This window comes from Antechinus flavipes, chromosome 2 (assembly GCF_016432865.1).
Source record: "Antechinus flavipes isolate AdamAnt ecotype Samford, QLD, Australia chromosome 2, AdamAnt_v2, whole genome shotgun sequence".
Classification (NCBI taxonomy): domain Eukaryota; kingdom Metazoa; phylum Chordata; class Mammalia; order Dasyuromorphia; family Dasyuridae; genus Antechinus; species Antechinus flavipes.
This window is the reverse complement of record NC_067399.1, coordinates 315,917,872-315,938,317: the sequence shown is the minus strand read 5'-3', so window position 1 is coordinate 315,938,317 and position 20,446 is coordinate 315,917,872. Positions and strand designations below refer to the sequence as shown.

Here is a 20,446-nt window from a genome sequence, read left to right as displayed (position 1 = left end):
TCTGAACTTTTTTTGGTTGAGATCAAGATTTTCATCAATCACTCATTTACATTACTGATTTATGCTGCCTTTTTAAATGGGGATGAGGTTGAGGGGTACATTTCCAGATTTATGCTAGAAGAGGTTGAAGCATTTACTTCAATTTCCTCCCTCAACCTAGTACTCACTGCCATTGCTTAACATTTACAAAGACAGGAAGCATCTTCCATTCTCTTGTTCCAATCAAAACACTGTCATCAAATGAAAAGCAATGGAGACAGAGAATCCTAGGTTAAACCAGACACAGAAGAAACCTTTGAATGGGGTCATAATCATGACATCCTAAACTCCCCCAATGCTCATCCATTATGGAGTTCCCAGAGCTGGAATCCCTGAAGACAGTACCTGGCAAGTTCACCCCAGAGCATATGGAGAAATAGCTTTGCATCTCTGGACTCTCATCCAACTCCCAGCTGCAGTGTTAAGAACAATGAGCTAGTGAGAAAGGCAAGGAATCCCAAGACTTGAGTGCAATGTCGCTATGCTTATTTTCTTTCTGGAACACAGCTTCTGGAGCCCACAAGTTATCTCACACAGTCTCTGTTGGAGGTGGGTAGAAGATCAGAATTGTTAAACTCTGAACCGGGGACCACCTACATCATCTTACCACTTGGATATCTTATTAGAAATAAGCCCATTTGTCAGCAAAGTCAAGTTAGAAAGGAAGGAATAGTTAGAGGGAGAAGAGAGAGGAAAAAGAGAATAAGGAAGGAAAGGAGAGGGGAGGGAGGAAGGAAAGGAGAGGGGAGGGAGGAAGGAAAGGAGAGGGGAGGGAGGAAGGAAAGGAGAGGGGAGGGAGGAAGGAAAGGAGAGGGGGATGAAAAAGAGCAGGGAAGGGAGAGGGAGAAATGGGGAAGGAAAAAGGGAGGGGAAAGTATTAAATGTTTACTATGTGCCAAGCACAGTGCTATGCCCTACTGATACAAATACAAAAGTAAACAAAGCCAAGTAACTTTGGAGTCAATCTTCTAATTATAGACCCTAAGGACTTCCGAGACCTTGCCATTCATTCCACCGTAGAAACCTAGACTTTCAGACCGTCCTATCTGCTATGTTGATGAAATTTTGTGTTGTCTCCATGAATACAGGAACTTGAGAACAGGAATGGTCTTGCTTTTGTGTGCCCAGCACTTATCACAGAATTTAGCACACAATAATGCTTGATAAATGCTTTTTTAATCCACCATTAAGTAGGTTAATACCACTAATGGTAGTTACTTTGGAGGCTTTTCCCCTGCAGTTTGTGGTTTGCAATAGGTTGAAAACTCTAGCTTCCATACAGTCAAGTCCATGTCAATGGCAATTTTCATAGGATGTGAAGCTGAAAGAGAACTGAGACATTAACCAATTCCCTCTTCTTAAAGATGAGAAATCTGAGAAGTCAGTTTGTCCAAGGCCACACAGCAAGGCCGGAATTCAAACTCCAGCTCTTCTGAGTCCTAATCCTATTTAAACTATGCTAGAAGGAAAAGGTTATGGTACAACAGAACCAGACATGAGGGGATCAGGCCCAGCAACAGATGGCCCTTCAATCAGCTCTAGCTCAGGAATGCAAAACAGATTATCAAAAAATAGAGTGGGGATGCATCAGCCTAGGCTTCAGCTAGGGAAACACCTGACAGTCTGCCCTTGCATGCTGAGTGGCTGTCAGATTCCCCAGTTGTTTAACAGAAACAAGGACATAGATATCCCTACATAGATCCTCCTCTTGAATTCCCCTGGCCAGGAGTCCAGACCTGTCTTCTGTAGAGTTCGGGGCAGTGGGACTACTTGATCAACTGCTCCTCAGAGGCTTTCACAGTCTGAGTTTTTCCCTCACTTAAAAGATGTAGTTTTAGTGTTCCAGATTCCAATACTTTCATTTTCCTTTGAGAGGCAAAGGTCCCTATGTGAGACATTTGGATAAAGTGGTGGGGCTGGAGCCAGGAAAGTCTTGAATTTAAATCTAGTCCAACATTTGCTATCTGACCTTGAGCAAGTTAGCAGTAAAATGGTGATACTTTACTTCCAAAGACTGTCTTGATCAAATAATTTTGAAAACCTTTATCACAATGCCTACTACATAGTAGGTGCTTAATGTTTATTTCCTTCCTTCCCCAGCCTCTTCAGGACTCCTTTTACTTCAAACCTCATCTCCAAACATGCAGGTGAGCCTGGAGCCAATCCAGCCACAAATTGGTCTGGCTATGCTACACCTTCCAAAATCCCAGTGAAATAAAAAACAGAAGAAAAAAAAAGACAAACCTTTATTTCAGAAAAAAAAATTAAATTAGCATGAAAAATTTCCTACTTCACTTTTCAAAACATCAACAAGCCAGAGACCAAAAGATTCCCTAATAAACTTTCCCAGGGTGGGGCCATGGCACTTCCCATCAAGGGAAAACAGGGCAAGGGGCAGCTGTGGAACAAATAGGGGGATATCCTGAGGCTCTGTGAGGATGGACCCAGGAGAAGCAAACACAGTGGGAGTGTGAAAGATCAGGTGGAGGGGATCAGGCAAAAAGAGGCCCCCAAACATGAGGCAAGCCAATGTTCATGTAAAGGAAGCAGAGCTAAGGAGTCTATTATGCTTTAAAAAAAACAAAACAAAACAAAAACAAAAACGCTATAGGGCATTTCAAGCAGGGTCTTTGGCTTTCCTTTTAAGATAAAATTCTTCTGATAGGCATGAGGCGACTCCTCAGCATCTCTTCGGGCCCATTTGAGGCGGCTTGGAAAAATACAAAGGCAACTCAGACCCAATGGGGATAGAAGCATCTTCAGAATCTGCCGTGGGTTAGGGGGATTTTAGAGGAATGGATTACCAGGGAGACGACCTGGGAATACATTCCTAAAAGTGAGAGATTAAGGCACACAGGAGTGACAGTCAGGGCAGGGCAAGAACATGAAGGTTCCAGGGAGACGCCACACACACATACACACACGTACACACACCCCAACCCTCTACTACCACCCCCGCTACTGAAGAGTCAAGCAGGAGTTTTACATTGGTGTGACCTGGCCAGGGGACATGTTCTCTACTCTTCATTCCCACCCAGCTGGCTTCACTGCCATCCCTTAATTCTCCAACCAAATCACTCCACTGAGAACAGTAGAGATGCTTCCCAGATGCCTTCCCCCCACCAGTTTCTCAAGGAGGGCCCTGGAGAGTCAGAAAAGCAGCAGGAATCAGCTTCTCGGAGTAAGAGAAAGGACAGAGTTCTTCCTTAGGATTTTAAGCTTCAGCAGAGATAGCCCTCAAATGAATGATGGAAGCAATTCATATACTGTTTCCCACTGAAACCATCACTCTGGGCCAGTTTCAGATACCACCAGGGCAGAAGAACATTCCCTTCAGACCCAATTTTTTCATCCTAGAAAATACTCAGCTCCTCTGATACCTCCCCCACTCCCCCAGCTCCCAAAGCTTTCACCTTCCCCAAGCTGACACCAGAAAAGCAACTTCTCCTATGTAAGGGTGTAGGGGTGAACCCAAGAGAAATATACTAGGGCCATGTCTTGGCTTCAGGAATGGGGGCTGTGGAGTGAGGCAAATCAGATCATCTTGGATCACCAGGCCCTCTTGATCTTGCTGTTCCAGGCTGAGGGGTCCACTTTGTTCACAAGGGCCAAGCTGGATGAACACAATTCTGTGGCAACCTACACGTAATAGCTGGGGAGGAGGGAAGGAGCAAACGGGAGGGGAGGAGGGACTCTACAGCAAGCAGGTCACTTAGAAGTCTACTAACTTCACCTGCTCATGTTAGACCCACCCTAGGAGGGGAAATCAATGCTGCACTCGCTCCTGCAGCTTACCAGAACACCAAGGGAAAAAAAAAAAACTATACATTATATACAGTAGCTGTATAAGAGGCTAGACCATATGGGCAGAGGGCAGGGAAGCTAGTGGGCAATCTGCTTGACAGGAGGGGAGATTGCAGGCAGCAGTGGCTGCTATGGGGAGTCAATAAGCTGCAGCCTGAAAGCAAATAATCAATGAGATCAAAAACTCCCGCAACCCTGGTAATTAAAAATCAAGGGGGAGGCGCTGGATACATGGTAGGAAGGGGAGCCCCCCTCCTGTCTCTCCCAGGGCCACTGCGTGTGAGGCACAGGATTAGGAAGAGGTTGGGGCGGGAGCAGGGGCATAACGGGTTGGGGAAAAGGGAAAGAGGAAATCCAACTGAGGAGAAGGGGAGGGTGAAAGGGGGGTGGGGGAGGGAAATTCCTTGGGTGTAAGTTTCCAGAAGCTTGGGATTTCCACAGTCTCTGATCCAATGAGCTCTTCTGGAGGATAAGCCCCCTGTCCCCTAGGAGCCCCATCATGGGGCGGTGACCTCCATCCCAAAGCTGGCCAACAGGCAGAGGTGGTCTGAAGAGCAGAAGGGGTTGGGTAAGCCATTGGCAGCCCAAAGGACATCTTCGGAGAGGAGGGAGAGACGGCCAAGCAACTTGAGGGCTCCGTCCCGGTATAGCCTGCGACCTGGGTTATGAAAGGAAGCAAGTGTAAGGCATGTTGGCACCTGGAAATATAAACCTACATGCATCTGCCAGCTCCCAAAGCTAGTGTGGGCATGATACAGTTCAAGAAAGTACTTACTATTTATGGTCACACAAATGGTGATGGAGCCATGAATCTTTTCTGGGAACATATTATACTTAAAGGGGATAGAATATTTTTCACTCTCCTATTCATCCTCTTCTCTTTCTACTGTTTCTGGCTCACAAGACATAAGGGGACTCCCCATCTGAACCTACCCAAAGTAGATGGTGGAGGAAGGGTATAGGATAAGGCAAAGAGATCTAAATTGCAACAAAATCATTTGTCTGGGTGTCTCAAGAGTCCTCACTTCAAAGACATTTACAGAAGCTATGATACCTGAGAGTTCTTCTAAACAACTCCATTTTACATCAGGAGGATCAAATGAGATAAAGCAACTAAAAAGTATTTTCAACATTAAACAAAGAATAATAATGATGATGATAAATTCACATGTCCATATTGTTTGACGGTTTACAAACCCAATGAAGTAGGCAGTTTAATAAGCATTATCATCATTATTATCATTATTTCAATTTTTTAATTAGAAATATCAAGAACATGAGAGTTCCAGGGAGACACCACAAATGCACATACAACACCTCCCCCCCTTACTGCCACACCCCCACCACGGAAAAATCAAGCAGGTGCGAACTGGCTAGGGGCCAGCAGTCAGGTGACTCACCAAAAGTCCCCCTAACACAGAGTATCAGAGAGCCAGGTTTCAAATCTGGATCATCTGATTCAAAATTCCATCATTATCTGTTTCCACAGCATTACCTTCAAAAGTGAGTGTGAAATCCTTTTTCAATAACAACCCCCCTGCTAATGCCAGGTACTGCTAGCTTTCGGGAGCCCAGAATACTATGGCTGACCCCCAATCCACTGCTGCCAGGAGCAGCAGTCAAGACCTCCGAGCACCCACAACCCACCAGACTCACTCGCTCTGTGTCCATTTTCGCAGGGTTCAGCCGAGAAGAAAATGTAATCCACTGTCGCTCCAAGACCCAAGGGCATTGTGGTGACCTCTGGGCGGCCTTGCTGGGGCAGGAAGTGGCTATAAACTGAGGTCAGGTTGAGGCTATGCTGGATGGTGCCCGAAGCCCTGGGGAAAGGACAAGAAAGATAAACAGGCAGAAATATCACAGTGGCAATCCCCAAATTCTCTAACTTTTCTTCAAAAAGGCCTCAGAGAATTCAGCTGAACTTTCTCCTTGGTAAATTCCCACACAAGACAACCAGAGGCTGACAGCTCAGTGATCAATGAGCCAAGAGGAGAAGAGATGGCAGGTTCAGCTCCACTGGCCTGAGGCAATGGTGAAGGGCTTACCCCAAGCCAAGGGGTCCAGCTTCCCTTAGTCCTCAATCCTCCCCCGGAGCTGCTGACAGGAATGACATCGGGCTAGTACAGTTATGAACTAGCCCAAGCCAAGCAAGGATGAGAGGAGAACAGGCGAAGAGTAGCCTCCCTTAGGGCTGGCACTCACCAGCACTTTGGGGAAGGGCAGACCTTACTTGTAGGGAAGGCAGGGAGCAAGAACAGAAGGTTGGGGCCTGAGAGGGCTACCTGGGGAAGAAGGGTTCCGGATCGGGTGGGTCCGCTTCAGGGAGAGACTGGGACCAGCCAGCAGGACGCTCTATAAAGGAGACAAGGCACAGAATTGAGAATCCCCAGGGAAAGGGGCAGTGGTCCAGCCTCCTGTCCTAAAACTCCTCTGAAAATCCCATCTGGTTTTCTCAGAAATGAAAGAAGAGGATGATGATAGTGGGAAGTTCTAAGGAAAGGAATAAGGAAAAAGTCAAGAGAGGAAAGGCAAAGTACCTTCAAAAGCAGAGGTTGTCCCCCAGACCACAAAAATTCTCATTGCTAATTTTTTTTTTTTTTTTTAGCTCAGCTCTATAATTTCCTTGGTATAGGGAACTCCCAGTAAGGAATCTTCCTTCACCAATATAGCTAGCAATGATTCTGCAACTTATCAGCTAAGAGCATTGCTGGGGATACCAATAGATTAATTAACTAGCCTAGTGTCATTAAACCAATCTGTATTGGAGGCAGGATTCCAAACCTTTCTGTCTCAGAGACCAAGCTGCCTCACTGTTGCTATTATAAGAATGCCATCTTGTCTTTAGAGAACATTTGAAATGAGGGGCAAAGCATTATCACATGTACTAGTCACCTTTTTAGTAGATATGAACCTTTCATTTCTTTAGGAATTTCTTTAGGTATAGACATTTTTTTACTCCAATACAAATCAGCAACTTCTGCAACTTAGTAAAGTTGCCAAACTAACCGTGGATCAAAGACAAGACACCAAGCTGAGCTTTCCTGACTCTCAAGATGCTCAGCAGCACTGCTTCTTCATCCATTTCATCCTTAGAATTTCAATTTTAGTTTTAAAGCTATACATAGTTTGTTTTGTTTTTCACCATAACCATCATCATTTATGGCACATTCTCCAATCTTTTTCAGCTGGCATTCAGAATTTTCATGAATTGATTTGTGAAGAGAAAAATTAACCCAATAAGTACATAAAACTCTTTAAGAATTCACTTTTTATAGTTTATATTTAAGGTGTGCTTCTAGCATGTTTATAGCAAAAGTTACTAAAGCTAAAAGTCACACAGACTTAATGACCACCCTGCATTTATTTCCATAGATTTTGTCTCCAAAAATTATGACAGCTGCAGTGAAAGGCCCTGGAAACTTCACCAATGATAGATCTGAGATAAAAGGAAAGGCTCTATCTCTATCACCTGGTCTAGCATCTGTCACTCCTTCGATCAGGACCAGTCCCATCGGCCGCTGGAAGGCACTGTCACAGAAGCGGAAACGCAGCAGGAAGTCCCGGCCGTACTTGCGTCTCTCTATAGATAAGAGGATAAGTACTGGGTGAAGAAAAAGCAAAAGGCTCCAAACAGAAGAGCATCCAGTCCAGGGACAAAAGAGAGATGAAAGGCTTGACTCAGAGGACAAAGGGCTTTTTGAGGCGTATATATTTTAGATTTGGAAGCACTGAGAATTCAGAGAGGACTACCAAAAAATCAAGGAATATAGTAGGGGATCCTAAAGTATGATCTTCTCCCTATCTTCCTAAAGAGACAGAGCTTTCTTCTATACTATATTATTTAAAAAAAAAAAAAAAAAAAGGTTACCATCCCTAAATAGAATAGACCATGATAGTGACTCACCTGATCTCTTGGGGTGACAGGGAGTAACGTACTGACAGCTGTCAGTGATGCCCAAGGAGCTAGGCCACAGTGGGGTCAGCAGCTTCCGCTGGTAAAGCTGATGGGAGAAGTCTTCCTGCCCAGACACCTGCAGGAAAACAGCAGACCAGAGGTAAAGAGAGAGAGACAGAAAAGGGAATGGCTGTTATGACAGCTAATGAATGCACACAAATCCATATATGCCATAAATATTGCATAAGCCTCCCTTGTGAGGCTTTAAAACACACCTCTGATTGAGCTAGTTAAACATACCATTCTTCCCCTGAAAACATCGGCTTCTGTCCAGGAGACAGGTAGGAAGGAAAGACAAAGCTTGAACTTGACTAAAATTTCACCTCTGGATAAACTCTCAACTTCACAATAAGTCAGCTCCACAGGCCTTGGTCTGGCCATTTTAAGTTATAGGCTGAAGAGATAATTTAAAAGCAAGGCCCTGACCAACAATCTGTTTTATCCCAGATCAGGGTCCTATAATCATCTAGGCCTCCTGTTAGATAATCACCTGCCAGAAGGAACAAGACATCCTTAGAAATGCTGTACCCTTCCTGCAGTTAAAACTCCATACTTGGTTCTTTCCTCTTATTCTCACAGAATTTTGTCTCCAAGAATTATGATCAACTTCAAGAACCAGGAAGCCACCCTACTGACAAATCTTGGAAGGAAAGGCTCTCTATCTATTACCTGGTCTAGATTCTATTACCTGTCTAGATAAGAGCTAACAAAATATGTTTTAGTAAATGGAACCAGAACAAACAGAGCACCACATGGGAAGCATTTCCTTACTTTAATCAGCCTCATATTTCTAAAAATGCAGCAAATGTCCCTTACTTACTCTATATGCACTGGTTTAGCTCAAGACTATAAACTCAAAAATTTGCAGCAAGAAATCTATCAGCCAGTTCAATGTTGTCGCTTAATAAAAATTTAAGTAGCCTGCCTAATTACAATAAAAGCTCAGTAAGCTCTATGAACATTCACTGAATTCTCTTTTCCTTCCTCCCACTCTGCTCTGCCAAAGACACCCAGTATGTTAAATCAGAAGAGAAAGAGAAAGCTCAAGTGTCCTGCCTAGGATTCCAATGAGCCAGCATCATCATCTAGGAGGTCAATTCCCATTCCCCCACCCTGGACATATACCACTCAGCCAGTCTTACTGGCATTCCTTTTGGTTCACTTTCTGGAAGGGTCAGACAAGGCAAAGAGCTGCAATGAATGGAAGGAAGGCACAAAAACTATGAAGAAAAGCAAGGACTCCTTTCAAAAAGTGACCAGCTTGCTGAAGCCAAAATAAGAAAGCTATAGCAAGGAAGTTTTTGGTCATACTAAGGGGGCAATCTAATATAGTAGAAAGGATCCTAAAATAAAAGCTAGGATTCTCTGTCCCGACATTATTACTATCTGGCTGTCTGACCAACAAGAAGCCTGTCCAAGCCTCAGTCTGCTTATCTGTCAGCAGAGTGCTTAACATTTTTTCTATCATGGTTCCTCTTTGGCATTCTGATAAACTTGTGGGCCACTGCTCAGAATCATGTTTTTAAATTCATAAAATATGTAAGGTTTACAAGGAAATAAGTTATGTAGAAATTTGCTTTACCAAAACATCTTTTAAAATCAAGTTCCCTGACTGCAGGTTAGGGTTAGGGTCCTTTCTATCTGGGACAGCTCTATGTATCTTAGGGTTTTAGGGGTCAAAGCCACCAGGGAAACTGAGAGCTATTTTCCTCTGAAGGTAATACCTAAGACCCATTTAAGGTTGGAAAAGGACTTAACTAGATAACTTCTCAGGAGTCTTTTCAGGACTTTCATTGTATGAATATGAAAAAGTATTTTTTCAGCGTCTTCACAGTAACAATGTTGAAATTCTAAGATAAGAACCAAAAAGAAATGCAAGAAAAATCTAGTCCTACCCCAAACTCCCACCTTCTAACTAGTAACTATTTACATCTTCTCATATGAAGTAAGTGATTGTGTCTCCTTAAATTAAATTGGAAAGGACCTTAGAAGACATCTAATTCAACCTCCTATCCAAGGCAGGAATCCCTTATACTACATATATTGTATATATCTTTATAGTAATCCAGAGATGTATAACTCTGGGATGACAAGCTCACAGTTTAATTTCATAGCTACAGCCCAATCATCATCATTTTGAGTCAAAGTCTGCCTTTCTATAATTTCTACATATTGTTCCTGGTGTTGCTCTCTGAATTAGTATTAAATAAGTCAGCTCCTAGTTCCACACAATATACTATTCTCCCCTTGAAATAGCCATTAGGCCTTCTCCCTATAACTTACTCCAGGATCCTCTAAGCTCCTTGAAACCATTCCTTATATAAGATTATTTCCAAACCCTCATCAACATCTTCTAGCTTGTCCTACTAAAATTACCTCGAATTTACTTGGTCAATATATCTGTGTATAATGCCATAAAGACCCATGTGTAAATACTATTTCCTGACAGAATGTTAAGTTCCTCAAAGACAGAACTGTTTCTATTTTGTCTATGAACTTCCACAGCCCAACACAGTGACTAGCATACAGAAGGTGCTTAATAAATGACTGTTAATTGAATGAATCTCAAAATGAGAAGTTCGTAATGAATTGAACCAGCAATACCCAACGAAAGGACTCTGGGAAATGAGTGTGAACCACTACATAGAATTTTCCATCCCTCTATTTTTGTCCGCCTGCATTTTTGATTTCCTTCACAGGTTAATTGTACACTATTTCAAAGTCCGATTCTTCTTGTGCAGCAAAATAACTGTATGGACATATATACATATATTGTATTTAACATATACTTTAACATATTTAACATGTATTAGTCTACCTGCCATCTGGGAGAGGGGGTGGGAGGAAGGAGGGGAAAAATTGGAACAAAAGGTTTTGCAATTGTCAATGCTGAAAAATTACCCATGCATCTATTTTGTAAATAAAAAGCTGTAATTAAAAAAAAAAAAAAAAAACAGAGAAGCTAAACACCTTAAAAAAAATGAGATGCTCAAAATTTAATATGATATTCTAGATATGACCTGACCAACAAAACATTTTCTTCCATTCAATCTCTAGGGCCTGCCTTCGTCATCTCAGTCCAGTGTTTCATGCCCTGGTGATCAGGTTCTTCCTCAGGCACAAAGGAAGTTGCCCCCTTTTTAATCAAAGTCAGTTTCTTCACATTCTGCTCTTCAGGGGCAAAACTCAAAGTAGTCTCCATATAAAAGCCCTTTATATCTTTGATGGCATGATGGAGCCATCCCATAAGTAACCTGCCACTCCTCCCTGCTGTTCTCTACCCTAAAGCACCCTCTTTTTCTCTCCCTGACCCCCATGGTCAACAATCACTTTACCTTCCAAGCTGGCATGCCTTGGTACTGGAGTTGTCCATTCCTGATGAAGTTGTAGAGTGGTGAATCAGGGACAGAGTTGAGGTCCCCGCACAAGATGATGGGGCAGTAACTGCCATCTGCTAACCTTGCCACCTTATCCACTTCAGCCAGGAGGATGGCCACCTGAGCCAGCTTGACATCACCCCTACGGGGGTTGTACAGCACATGGGTGTTGGCCACACACAGGGGACCCACGGTTATCTGTCCCAAGCTCTCTGGGACCAGTGGCTGTAGCAGCAGAACCAATCCCACATTATCCCGGTTAAGGAGCTCCAGACCAGGCCGGAAATACTCCACAGGACTGGCACAAAGCAGTCGGAACCGGGAATGTTTGTAGCAAACAGCACAGCCATCTGTCTTACACCCAGTCCTCCTCTTGTAGAAACAAGTAAAGCCTGTGAGGGAAACCACAACCAATGAGATGGGTCACAGAGGTCAAAGGCTAGGGTCCACTGTCTAATATCAGTCTAGTAAAGCATCATAGCATTTCTACTACTCACCTCTGGGGTTTGTAGCCCTTGCCAATTTCTTAGTTCTGCAAGGCTTTCTCTAGAACTATATTCAGATGAATGAATGATAGGAAAGGATAGGAGGGCAAATAGTGTGAGAATGGGTAGGTAATGGAAAGCCCTCCTTCACTGGGAATGAAAGGCTTACCCACAGGAGGAGGGAACTCGCTCACTTTCAAGAGAGCTAAGGAATATGGGATGCTAAGGTCCAGAGAGGAAATGAGGGATCCCTCCAGATAGAGGGAAGGAGGCAGAAGAACTTCAGAGACATCTCCATCCAAAAGCCCTTGAGCCAACTGCCCCCACAGGACTACATTACCCATCATCCGCAGTGTTGGCTCTAGTTGTTCCCAGTAGTGGTCTTCCTGAACCTCCTGGAGACAAAGAATCTGGGAAATCGATGAAGAGATCAATCACTCAGAGGACACAGGTACATGAAGAAAAGAAGGGGTCCCCACCTCCTGTTGGCAGGAAAAGTTCTGGGGACACCTCCACTCTAGGATGTGACACTGAGAACAATGTGGAAGATGCCAAGGGAGTAAGGGGGATACACTGGAAAGCAACAAAATTCCCCAAATCACTGACCATTTCCCCTAAATCCCTATCAGCATACCCCACCTTAAAACAGAAGTCAACCTAACACTCAAGGTTTGGATTTTTCTGTTCCCTTAATAGCCCCAAATTCCATCCTCACTCATGACCATACAGACTTTGTCAGCTCTGGAATCCTCAAGGTTTCTCTTAGGATGCTGCCTAACTAATGTAGAGGAGGGATTCAATGTGATCCCAATTGTCTTGTAAGAATGGAATAAATGTAACTGTATTATGGTCCTGGAAAAATCCCAATGTGAGGAAGCCCAATATGGTAGGGCACAATTCCCAACTCACGTCAGGGTCCCAGTGCTGGAATTCCTGCACAAGGTTGGAGAATCGATAATTCCAATTCAGAATGTCTGGATGGCAGTGCAGGTAGAGCTCAGAGCTCTGCTGTACCAGGTCCTGGGCCAGGATATTATATGACATGACAGTAAACTGGAACTGAGGAACCTCCCCCGAGTCTAGGCCTTGAGGATCTGGCTGGACAGAGAGATCCTCCCATTCTCGCCATAAGATTTCTAGAGACAATAGACAGACCCGAGGCAAATTATTTGTTACCTGATGTAGAGGAAGGACAAGACTCTTCCTTCCCCCAAATAGTTTCCAATTTTGCCTCCTGGTGATCCTTCTTTCCAAGCCTATCCACAGTTGCTGACAGCCTTACTTTCCTTCCTTTTTCCTGGGACCATAACCCCATCTGGTAATTTAAAATACTTGCACAGAAATTTCCCCCTATTAAATTTTAAGTTCCTTCAGGAAAAGGATTGTCATCTTTGTGGTTTCCCCACTGCTTATCATCACTATGCCTTGAAAACAGTGAGCATCTAATAAATGTTGAATTGAAAGACCACCTCTTGATTGAGGCCAGTTCCAATAGTCTTATGATAGAGAGGACTGTAGGGCCTGAGTGGGGATCACAAGATAGTATTTTCACTTTTTTTGCTGTTTGCTTGCAATTTTGTTTTCTTTCTCTTTTTCTTTTTGATCTGATTTTTCTTTTGTAGCATGATAAATATGGAAATATGTATAGAAGAATTGCACATGTTTAACATATATTGGGTTACTTGCCATCTAGGGGAGAGAGTGGGGTGAAGGGAAGAAAAAAATTTGTAACAAAAATTTTTTCAAGGGTGAATATTGAAAATTATCTATGCATATATTTTAAAAACAAAAAACTTTAATTAAAAAAAATTAAAAATTGACCACCTCTGATCAACATAATACATCTTTATAAAGTCACTTCTCACAAATATCTGTTTTCATCCGCACATTACCTTCCAGACAGGAGATGCTTAATAAATGCTCACTGATTTATTTCTGATTGGACAGTTGTACATATTGATGAGGTCAAAGCTGAGCTGATGCTAAAGGTAATTTTTTCTGTTATGACCTCAGCTCCAGGCAAAGCTTGTTCCCTTTTGTTTAAAATTGGCAGCTCAGCACTAAAGAAAAAGGAGGGTTGAAAGTCATGACTCATCTATTCTTCACAATTTTTCTGTGCAACATGGTCTAATGGAAAAAGCCTTGGATCGAAGAAACTCAGGTTCCACTTGTAGCTCTTTCATTAACGAGGTGCAAGACCTCTGGGAACTCACCTTCTCTACTTGATAAAATGAGAGGGTGAGGTAAGATAAATTCTAGAGTTTCCTTCCTAGTCTAACATTCCATGATTCTATAAAGTTTTTTTAAATGTGGTTCATGACCCTATATGGGATCACACAACTGAATGTGGAGGTTGCAAAATTATAATTTATTATCAATAAGGGTTTGACTTATATATCTATTTTATATGCCTAAATAGGCAAGGTCACATAAAATTTTCCTGGGCAAAAAGAGGTAGAGTAGAAAAAGTTTTATAAACCCCATTCTTAACAGTTGTCAAAAGCAGAATCTCCTGCCAGCTTTAAAACTTGGTAGCTCATGCTCTGTCTCATAGTAAGACTGCCTTCCAACCTACCCCTTCCCTGTTTTCCAACCTTCAGGACAGCCATTACTTACCATGATAAGGTATTTCAACTGGAGGAGGCTGCAATTGACCAAGACCCTCAAAGGGCCAAACTGGTGCTTCCTCCTCTGGCACTGACTCTGGTGCTATGCTCCAAGCCACAACTGCAGGGTCCTCTTCCCACCGCTCTGTAGTAAGGGTGCCCACAGGCAGGACAGCACAATCTGCAAATTGGGGTCCTGCCTGCATTGGGACAGCAGTCCATACTGTGCCATCCACACCTTCCAGCTGCTCCTCTCCTGGAATCCCAGCCAAGTCGGAGAAAGGCTCCTCCAGGGTCTCTGTAGCCCGCAAGTCACTCAGCTGAACATTGGACCACTTATCCTCTGAAGCAGCATCCCGCTGCTCTTCAGGGCTGGCCATCAAAAGAGCCAAGCTGCCTGAGGCCAGCCCCTTCTCTAGAGGAGGCCCCTCATTGACAGATGTGGGCAGCCTGCTGGCCCCTTCCTCTCGCCACTGGTGCAGCAGGCCTTCCCGCTCTTCCTGGTCTAGGCCCCGAGGGGCCATGGCAAAGCCACCCTCCACCTGGGGGGACGAGCTCTTGGCCAGGAGAGCATTTTTCCGACACGTGAAGAAAGCATCTGTTAAAAAAGTCAACATATTAGATTGCAGAATAATTATCATCACTCAACCTCACTCTTCCCCAGACTGACTCTAAACTTCAGGAGGCTAAGAATCCTCTATAATATTTTACTTGCCAACAAGAGAGCAATTGAAAAAGAAAGCTGTGAAAATATAATGCCTCATTTTAGCCCCAGTGAAGAGATGAGAAGACATATACGTTGTCCTTCAATGGCTATACCATGTAGGACCATGAGACTCCAAAAAAAGAAGCAAGAAAGCCTAGGAGGGAAGAAAGTAGGCCATTTGGTCAACCTAAAGCTCTCTCTTAATACTGGAAGATGACAAAATACAACCATAACTTGCAGAGTTTTTCAGGGAAAACAAGTTTTAAATAAAAATGTAAATTAAATATAACCAGTATTTATTGATTATTCACTACAGCAGAAGTTGTTAACCTTCTTTTATGTCATGACCCTTTTGGCAGGTAAACCCTGTAAACCCCCATCTCAAAGTAATGATTTTAAATGACTAAAATATATACACACTACAAAGGAAATTAATTGTATTGAAATAGTTATCAAAATATTAACAAGTTCATAGACCCATGAGTATGGAACACTGCATATGATATCAGACTTTTTTTGATATGTTGGTTAGTTTTACAGGACTTATTTTTTCCTGCTTCCTATTTTTTACCCTTTATTGTAATGAATAGTTCACTAGGAAAATGTACAAAGAGGAATACGGCAAATAAGAAACATAAATGATATAACAACAAAACCAAAACAGACTAATAAAAATCTATTTATAAAAATATTTTTGGAATTTCTAGAATTCCTGATATAATCCAAGGGACAAATAGCAACAGTCCATTCATTTAAAAAAAAAAAAAACACCACTTCAACTTTTGAAATAAAGGAGATGGAAGAGCAGAAAGAATTCCAGAGAAGAAATCCAGATGATCAGATCACAGATATAGAGCTGGGAGGTTCTTCAGTGTTGTTCTAGTCCAACCCTCTAATTTTTCAGATGATGAAACTAAGACCCAGCTAGATATTAAGGTAAAACAGTAGAAAATAACAGAGATTCAAGACCAAGCAAGGTCCCTGACAGTGTTTACCCAGGTACCATATGTTGAAAATCTGGCTTTTAGTCTTAATATGCAGCCGCTTATTTATACGAACTTAAGAATGTCAAGTCCCTTCTCTGGGCTCCACATTTCAATCTTGTACATTGTGGGGGTTGGCCTAGATGATCTTGAAAGTTCCCTTCTGATTCTAAATTCTATGATTTCATGTTTTGTATGACATCACACATATAATTGGTATGTTGTACATCTTCTCAATGAATGGGGTAAGGGCTGGAAAGGGAGAATTTGGAACTCAAAAAAAACTTAAATGAATATTAAAATTAAATAAATTCTAGGATTTAAATAAATACAACCAAAGAGGTAACAGAGAAGAGACATGAATAATAAAAATACACAAAAGAACTAAAATCAGAGTCTGAAACAAACAAGCCCAATGAGTCATTCTGTGATAGCATTACTGTATTTTAATATGATTACAATAAAGTGATATTTGTAATCATGACCTTGACTTATCAAGCAAGAGAACTATCTTCTATTCTATTTAAGAAGGCAGGAAATCACAACATGCATTATAGAAATCTTTCTTTCAATAATGACCACAATTTTAAACATTTTGGCACCTCATGAGGTAAGCCTATTACACGGAAAAATAATTTATGTGGGAAACAGCTCTTTCTTTGATGACACCAATACCCAAATAAATGAGATATTGGATAGAATAAATGCTCAATAAATGTTGGTTTATTCAAGAATTTACTCCTGTGCACCAGAATACCTTAGAATTTGTCCCTCTTCTATTTGCAGAGGTGGGTCTCTTAAGGGTATTGAATATTATACTTACAGCCAGGATTAGTGTGTTCACAGATCTGGGGGAACTATTTTTGGTTCCTGTTTTTAAATCTTTAGCTGAGGAGCAGGGTTTGAGCGGATATATTCAGCAGTGTAGGAAATGTTAAACTATCAACAAACATAATATTGTTTTAAAGTTTAGATGCTCAAGGTAGTTAGATAATATAATGAATAGAGCATTGAGCTTGGAATCAGGAAGACTCATTTTCATGAGTTTAAAATACAGCTTCAAGACACCTACTAGTTGTAAGACCCTAGTCATGTCACTTCACTCTGTTTGCCTCAGTTTCCTCATCTGTAAAATGAGCTGAAGAAGGAAATGGCAAATCACCCCAATATCTCTGCCAAGAAAACTTCAAATGGGGGTCATAAAGAATAGGACATGCTCAATACAATCACCACAGATGCTCTACAAAAACTTTCAAGGGATCTGACAAAAGTAAAAGCAGACAGTGCAAATGAAATCTGGGAATCAAAGGAATAATGACCAAGAAACAAGCACTTCATTTTCTTCAATCAGTTTTTCAAATTAGTACCCATAAGAATAATTAAATAGGAATTTCCCAATCTAATCTTTAGGAAGTTGAGAATAGCTTTTAAAAAAAAAAAAAAAAAGACACAAAGATTCAGTGTGAACCTCTGGTGTCAACTTAAGCCATGTCACTAACTAGCTGTGATGATATTGGGGCAAATCCCTTTGCCTTCCCAAGCCTCTGCAACCTAAAAATGGAGGTTAGCTTAGGTAAAATAATCTCTAAGGTTTTTTGCAGTTGACAATCTATGTTCCCATCCACTGAAATGAGAACTAAGGACCAGTGACAGACAAGGAAGCCGTACAGTTTATGGTGTACTGTCAAATGGACGTGATTTTATCAGTGGAAATAACATTCAAGAAGATGAAGTGTAGGAAATGTTAATCAACAAACACAATATTGTTTTAACGTTTAGCTGCTCAAGGTAGCTAGATAACAGTGAATAGAACACTGAGCTTAGAATCAGGAAGATTCATTTTCATGAGTTCAAATCCAGCTTCTTCAAGACATCTATCTTCAACACACCATTTGTTCTGCTATTGCACTTTATAGAACATATGACCTGTCCTTTAGACTTGCTGCTATAAAACCTCTGCCTATGTTGTCTTTCCCTATCAGACTATGTAAGCATTTTAGGGGCAAGCACTGATTACTTTTCTCTATGAATTTCCAGTGCTTAACATAGGGCTATGCACAAAATAAGTGCTCAAAAATGCCTTTTTATTAATTGATTCATACCACTAACACAAGGTATTTAGGCTGATGGTTCTAGCTGTATAAATGCTGGGATGACTTTGGACTATGGGCAGCTATTTCCAAAGTAAAGAGAATGGAGAACAAGTTTTAAACTTGATTTCCTTTCTCCCCTTTACTACTTTCCCTCTAAGAGAAGAGATATTTCTAAATCCTTATCACAATGCCTAACACATAGTAGGCCCTCAATATATGCTACTTTCTTCCTCTTCCTTTTAGCCTGGGAAAGGAGGCAAGAAACCTGCTAGGGAAGAAGGTAGGCAGCCTGGTTAGCTAAGGTGAAGGTCAACCTGAGACCATACAAATAGAACCAATGATTATTAATCATTTATTATGGTAAAGGGAGTTCTTAATTTTTTTTTTTAATCTAAGTCCCTTTGCTAGGTTGAAGTCTAGGGACCCCTTCTTAGAACAATGCTTTTAAATGAATAAAATACACAAGAACACAAAAGAAACCGATTATATTGATATAACAATTTTAAAAAAACTTTTAAGTTCACAAGACACCCTGTATTACAATAAGATAATGATGTCATCAAGAAGCTGTTTTCACATCTGCGAATTTTCCAGAAAATAGTGTCCAAATTCTTAAAAAAAAACATTTTAGTCAAGATGGAAATTTCCTAAGATACAGTGTGCTCCCAAAGTCTGAGTGCAGTTTAAACCTATTAAAGCTCACGTTTAAAGATTGGTAGAATTTTCGAAGGCACAGGGCGCCCAAAACTTTGTATGCAATTTAAGTCTATTAAAGCTTAAGACTTTATAAAATTTCCTAAGACAGAGAGTACATGCAGTTTAAATCTATTAAAGCTCAATTGAAAGTTCTGGAAAAAAATCTACCCATTTAAGTTATAAAAGCTCACTCTTAAAGCTTTGGAAAATTTTCCTAAGCTCCAGGGATGCCTTTCAAAACTGTACATGCACTTTAAACCTATTAACGCTTGTTCTTAAAGCTTTGTAAATTTTCTGAGATAAAAGATGCTTCCAAAAGCATGGTCAGTTTAAATCTATTAAAGCTCACTCTTAAAACTTAAATCTTTATTAAAGCGCTCAAAGAACACCTCAATATCCTCGCGCTTAAAATCTCGGATGGATTCGTTTTTTATTTCCATATATAAGTGATGCTATTCATCACAAAGCCCTCAGTTACTGGCTGTTCATTCAGCTCAGCTTTTTTCTTGGAGGTCGGGATGTTAGAATCAGGCAGCTCCGACCCCGCAGTACTGCCCTGGAGCCGCCCCAACCACCCAAATAGTACTCCTCTCCGCCACTAACCCCTAGAGCCAGGCCCCCCGCGCGACTCAGAAGGAACAGCTGTTACAGCAGCGAAAATCCCTCCGCCCCGGACCAAAGGAGAAGAGGCTGTGGCCACTGTGCTACTCCAGCTCCCGCGGACAGCTCCTAGCGCGCCGGCCCGCGATGGGGGCGGGGACGGGCTTCTGGGGGAGGGGTCTGCATGGCGGCACCGGAGGCGTGGGGTCCCGGGTACCTGAGAGAACGCGGCACAGGCGCGCCGCGGGCAGCAGCAGGTAGCACAGGCACGACCCGATCATCCCCGGCTGCGGGACTAGGCTGCCCGCCCTTCCACCGGGTCTCCCCTCAGCCGCCGCGCCCACGTGGTGCCGCCGCCGCCGCCGCCGGCCACTCCCGCCGCTCGCCCTTCAACAACAACTTTATTGGGAGTGCGCGCGCCGGGCGCGAGGGGACCACGGTTGTGCCCAAGTTACCAAAACAACCGGCGGCATCTGCCCCACCCCCACCCCCTTTCCCAGTTCCCTCTGGGAGGATGCCCCCTTCCCGGTTATAGATTTGTCTCACCCTTGATGGGGCGCTGCGGTGCCCAATCAATCAACCACCGACCCGCAGCTCCGCCTGCGTCTTCAAACGCAGGCCCCGCCCCTCTCTTTTGCCTCGTCAGCCTAGAACCTCCACAAACGCCCCACCCCCTCCTGCCCCTGGGAGGGGAACGTAGAGACCCCCTAGTGCGGCGCGCACGTTTTACAGATGAGGAAATCGAGGCTAGAGGCGTGGCCATTTGTCCTCAGACCTGGTTAACTGACAGAATGATAACGACGAACAATAACTAGGATTTATATAGAACTACTTTGCAGATGTCTTATTTTTACCCTCACAAAATCTCAAGGGCCCAGAAAGGGGAGAGGATTTGTCTAAGGCCCCAGGCCTAGTTAATTGATGGAAAAATAACTAGTATTTATTTATGTGGCTAGTATTATTTATGTGGCTAGTATTTATTTATGTGGCTAGTATTTATTTATGTGGCTAGTATTTATTTATGTGGCTAGTATTTATTTATGTGGCTAGTATTTATTTATGTGGCATTTTAAGCTTCACAAAGGGGTTTGCAAATATCTCA

At 42.4% G+C, this 20,446-nt stretch overlaps 2 protein-coding genes across 8 annotated transcripts in view; one reads left to right on the top strand and one right to left on the bottom strand.

Annotated features, from left to right (window-relative positions):
- Positions 1 to 2,643, top strand: part of VASH1 (vasohibin 1) — a 34,757-nt gene extending 32,114 nt beyond the window's left edge. The window contains exon 8 of the transcript XR_007950623.1: positions 2,140 to 2,643. The gene's annotated coding sequence lies outside the window, so the exon portion shown is untranslated. The remainder of the gene's footprint in view (positions 1 to 2,139) is intronic.
- The window catches only part of ANGEL1 (angel homolog 1), a 117,014-nt gene continuing 98,835 nt past the window's right edge, over positions 2,268 to 20,446 (bottom strand). For 3 of the 7 annotated variants that reach the window (XM_051977533.1, XM_051977532.1, XM_051977531.1), the window contains 9 exons: positions 14,277 to 14,864; positions 12,570 to 12,796; positions 12,001 to 12,070; positions 11,134 to 11,567; positions 7,748 to 7,874; positions 7,313 to 7,423; positions 6,126 to 6,195; positions 5,491 to 5,663; positions 2,268 to 4,501 (listed from right to left, as the gene is read on the bottom strand). In XM_051977533.1, coding sequence (XP_051833493.1) covers positions 4,341 to 4,501; positions 5,491 to 5,663; positions 6,126 to 6,195; positions 7,313 to 7,423; positions 7,748 to 7,874; positions 11,134 to 11,567; positions 12,001 to 12,070; positions 12,570 to 12,796; positions 14,277 to 14,864 — 1,961 coding nt within the window. In that variant the 3' untranslated portion in view covers positions 2,268 to 4,340. Of the gene's footprint in view, positions 4,502 to 5,490; positions 5,664 to 6,125; positions 6,196 to 7,312; positions 7,424 to 7,747; positions 7,875 to 11,133; positions 11,568 to 12,000; positions 12,071 to 12,569; positions 12,797 to 14,276; positions 14,865 to 19,561; positions 19,716 to 19,890; positions 19,975 to 20,446 lie in introns of those variants that run through there. The other 4 variants (XM_051977537.1, XM_051977535.1, XM_051977536.1 and 1 more) reach the window with 4 other exon arrangements.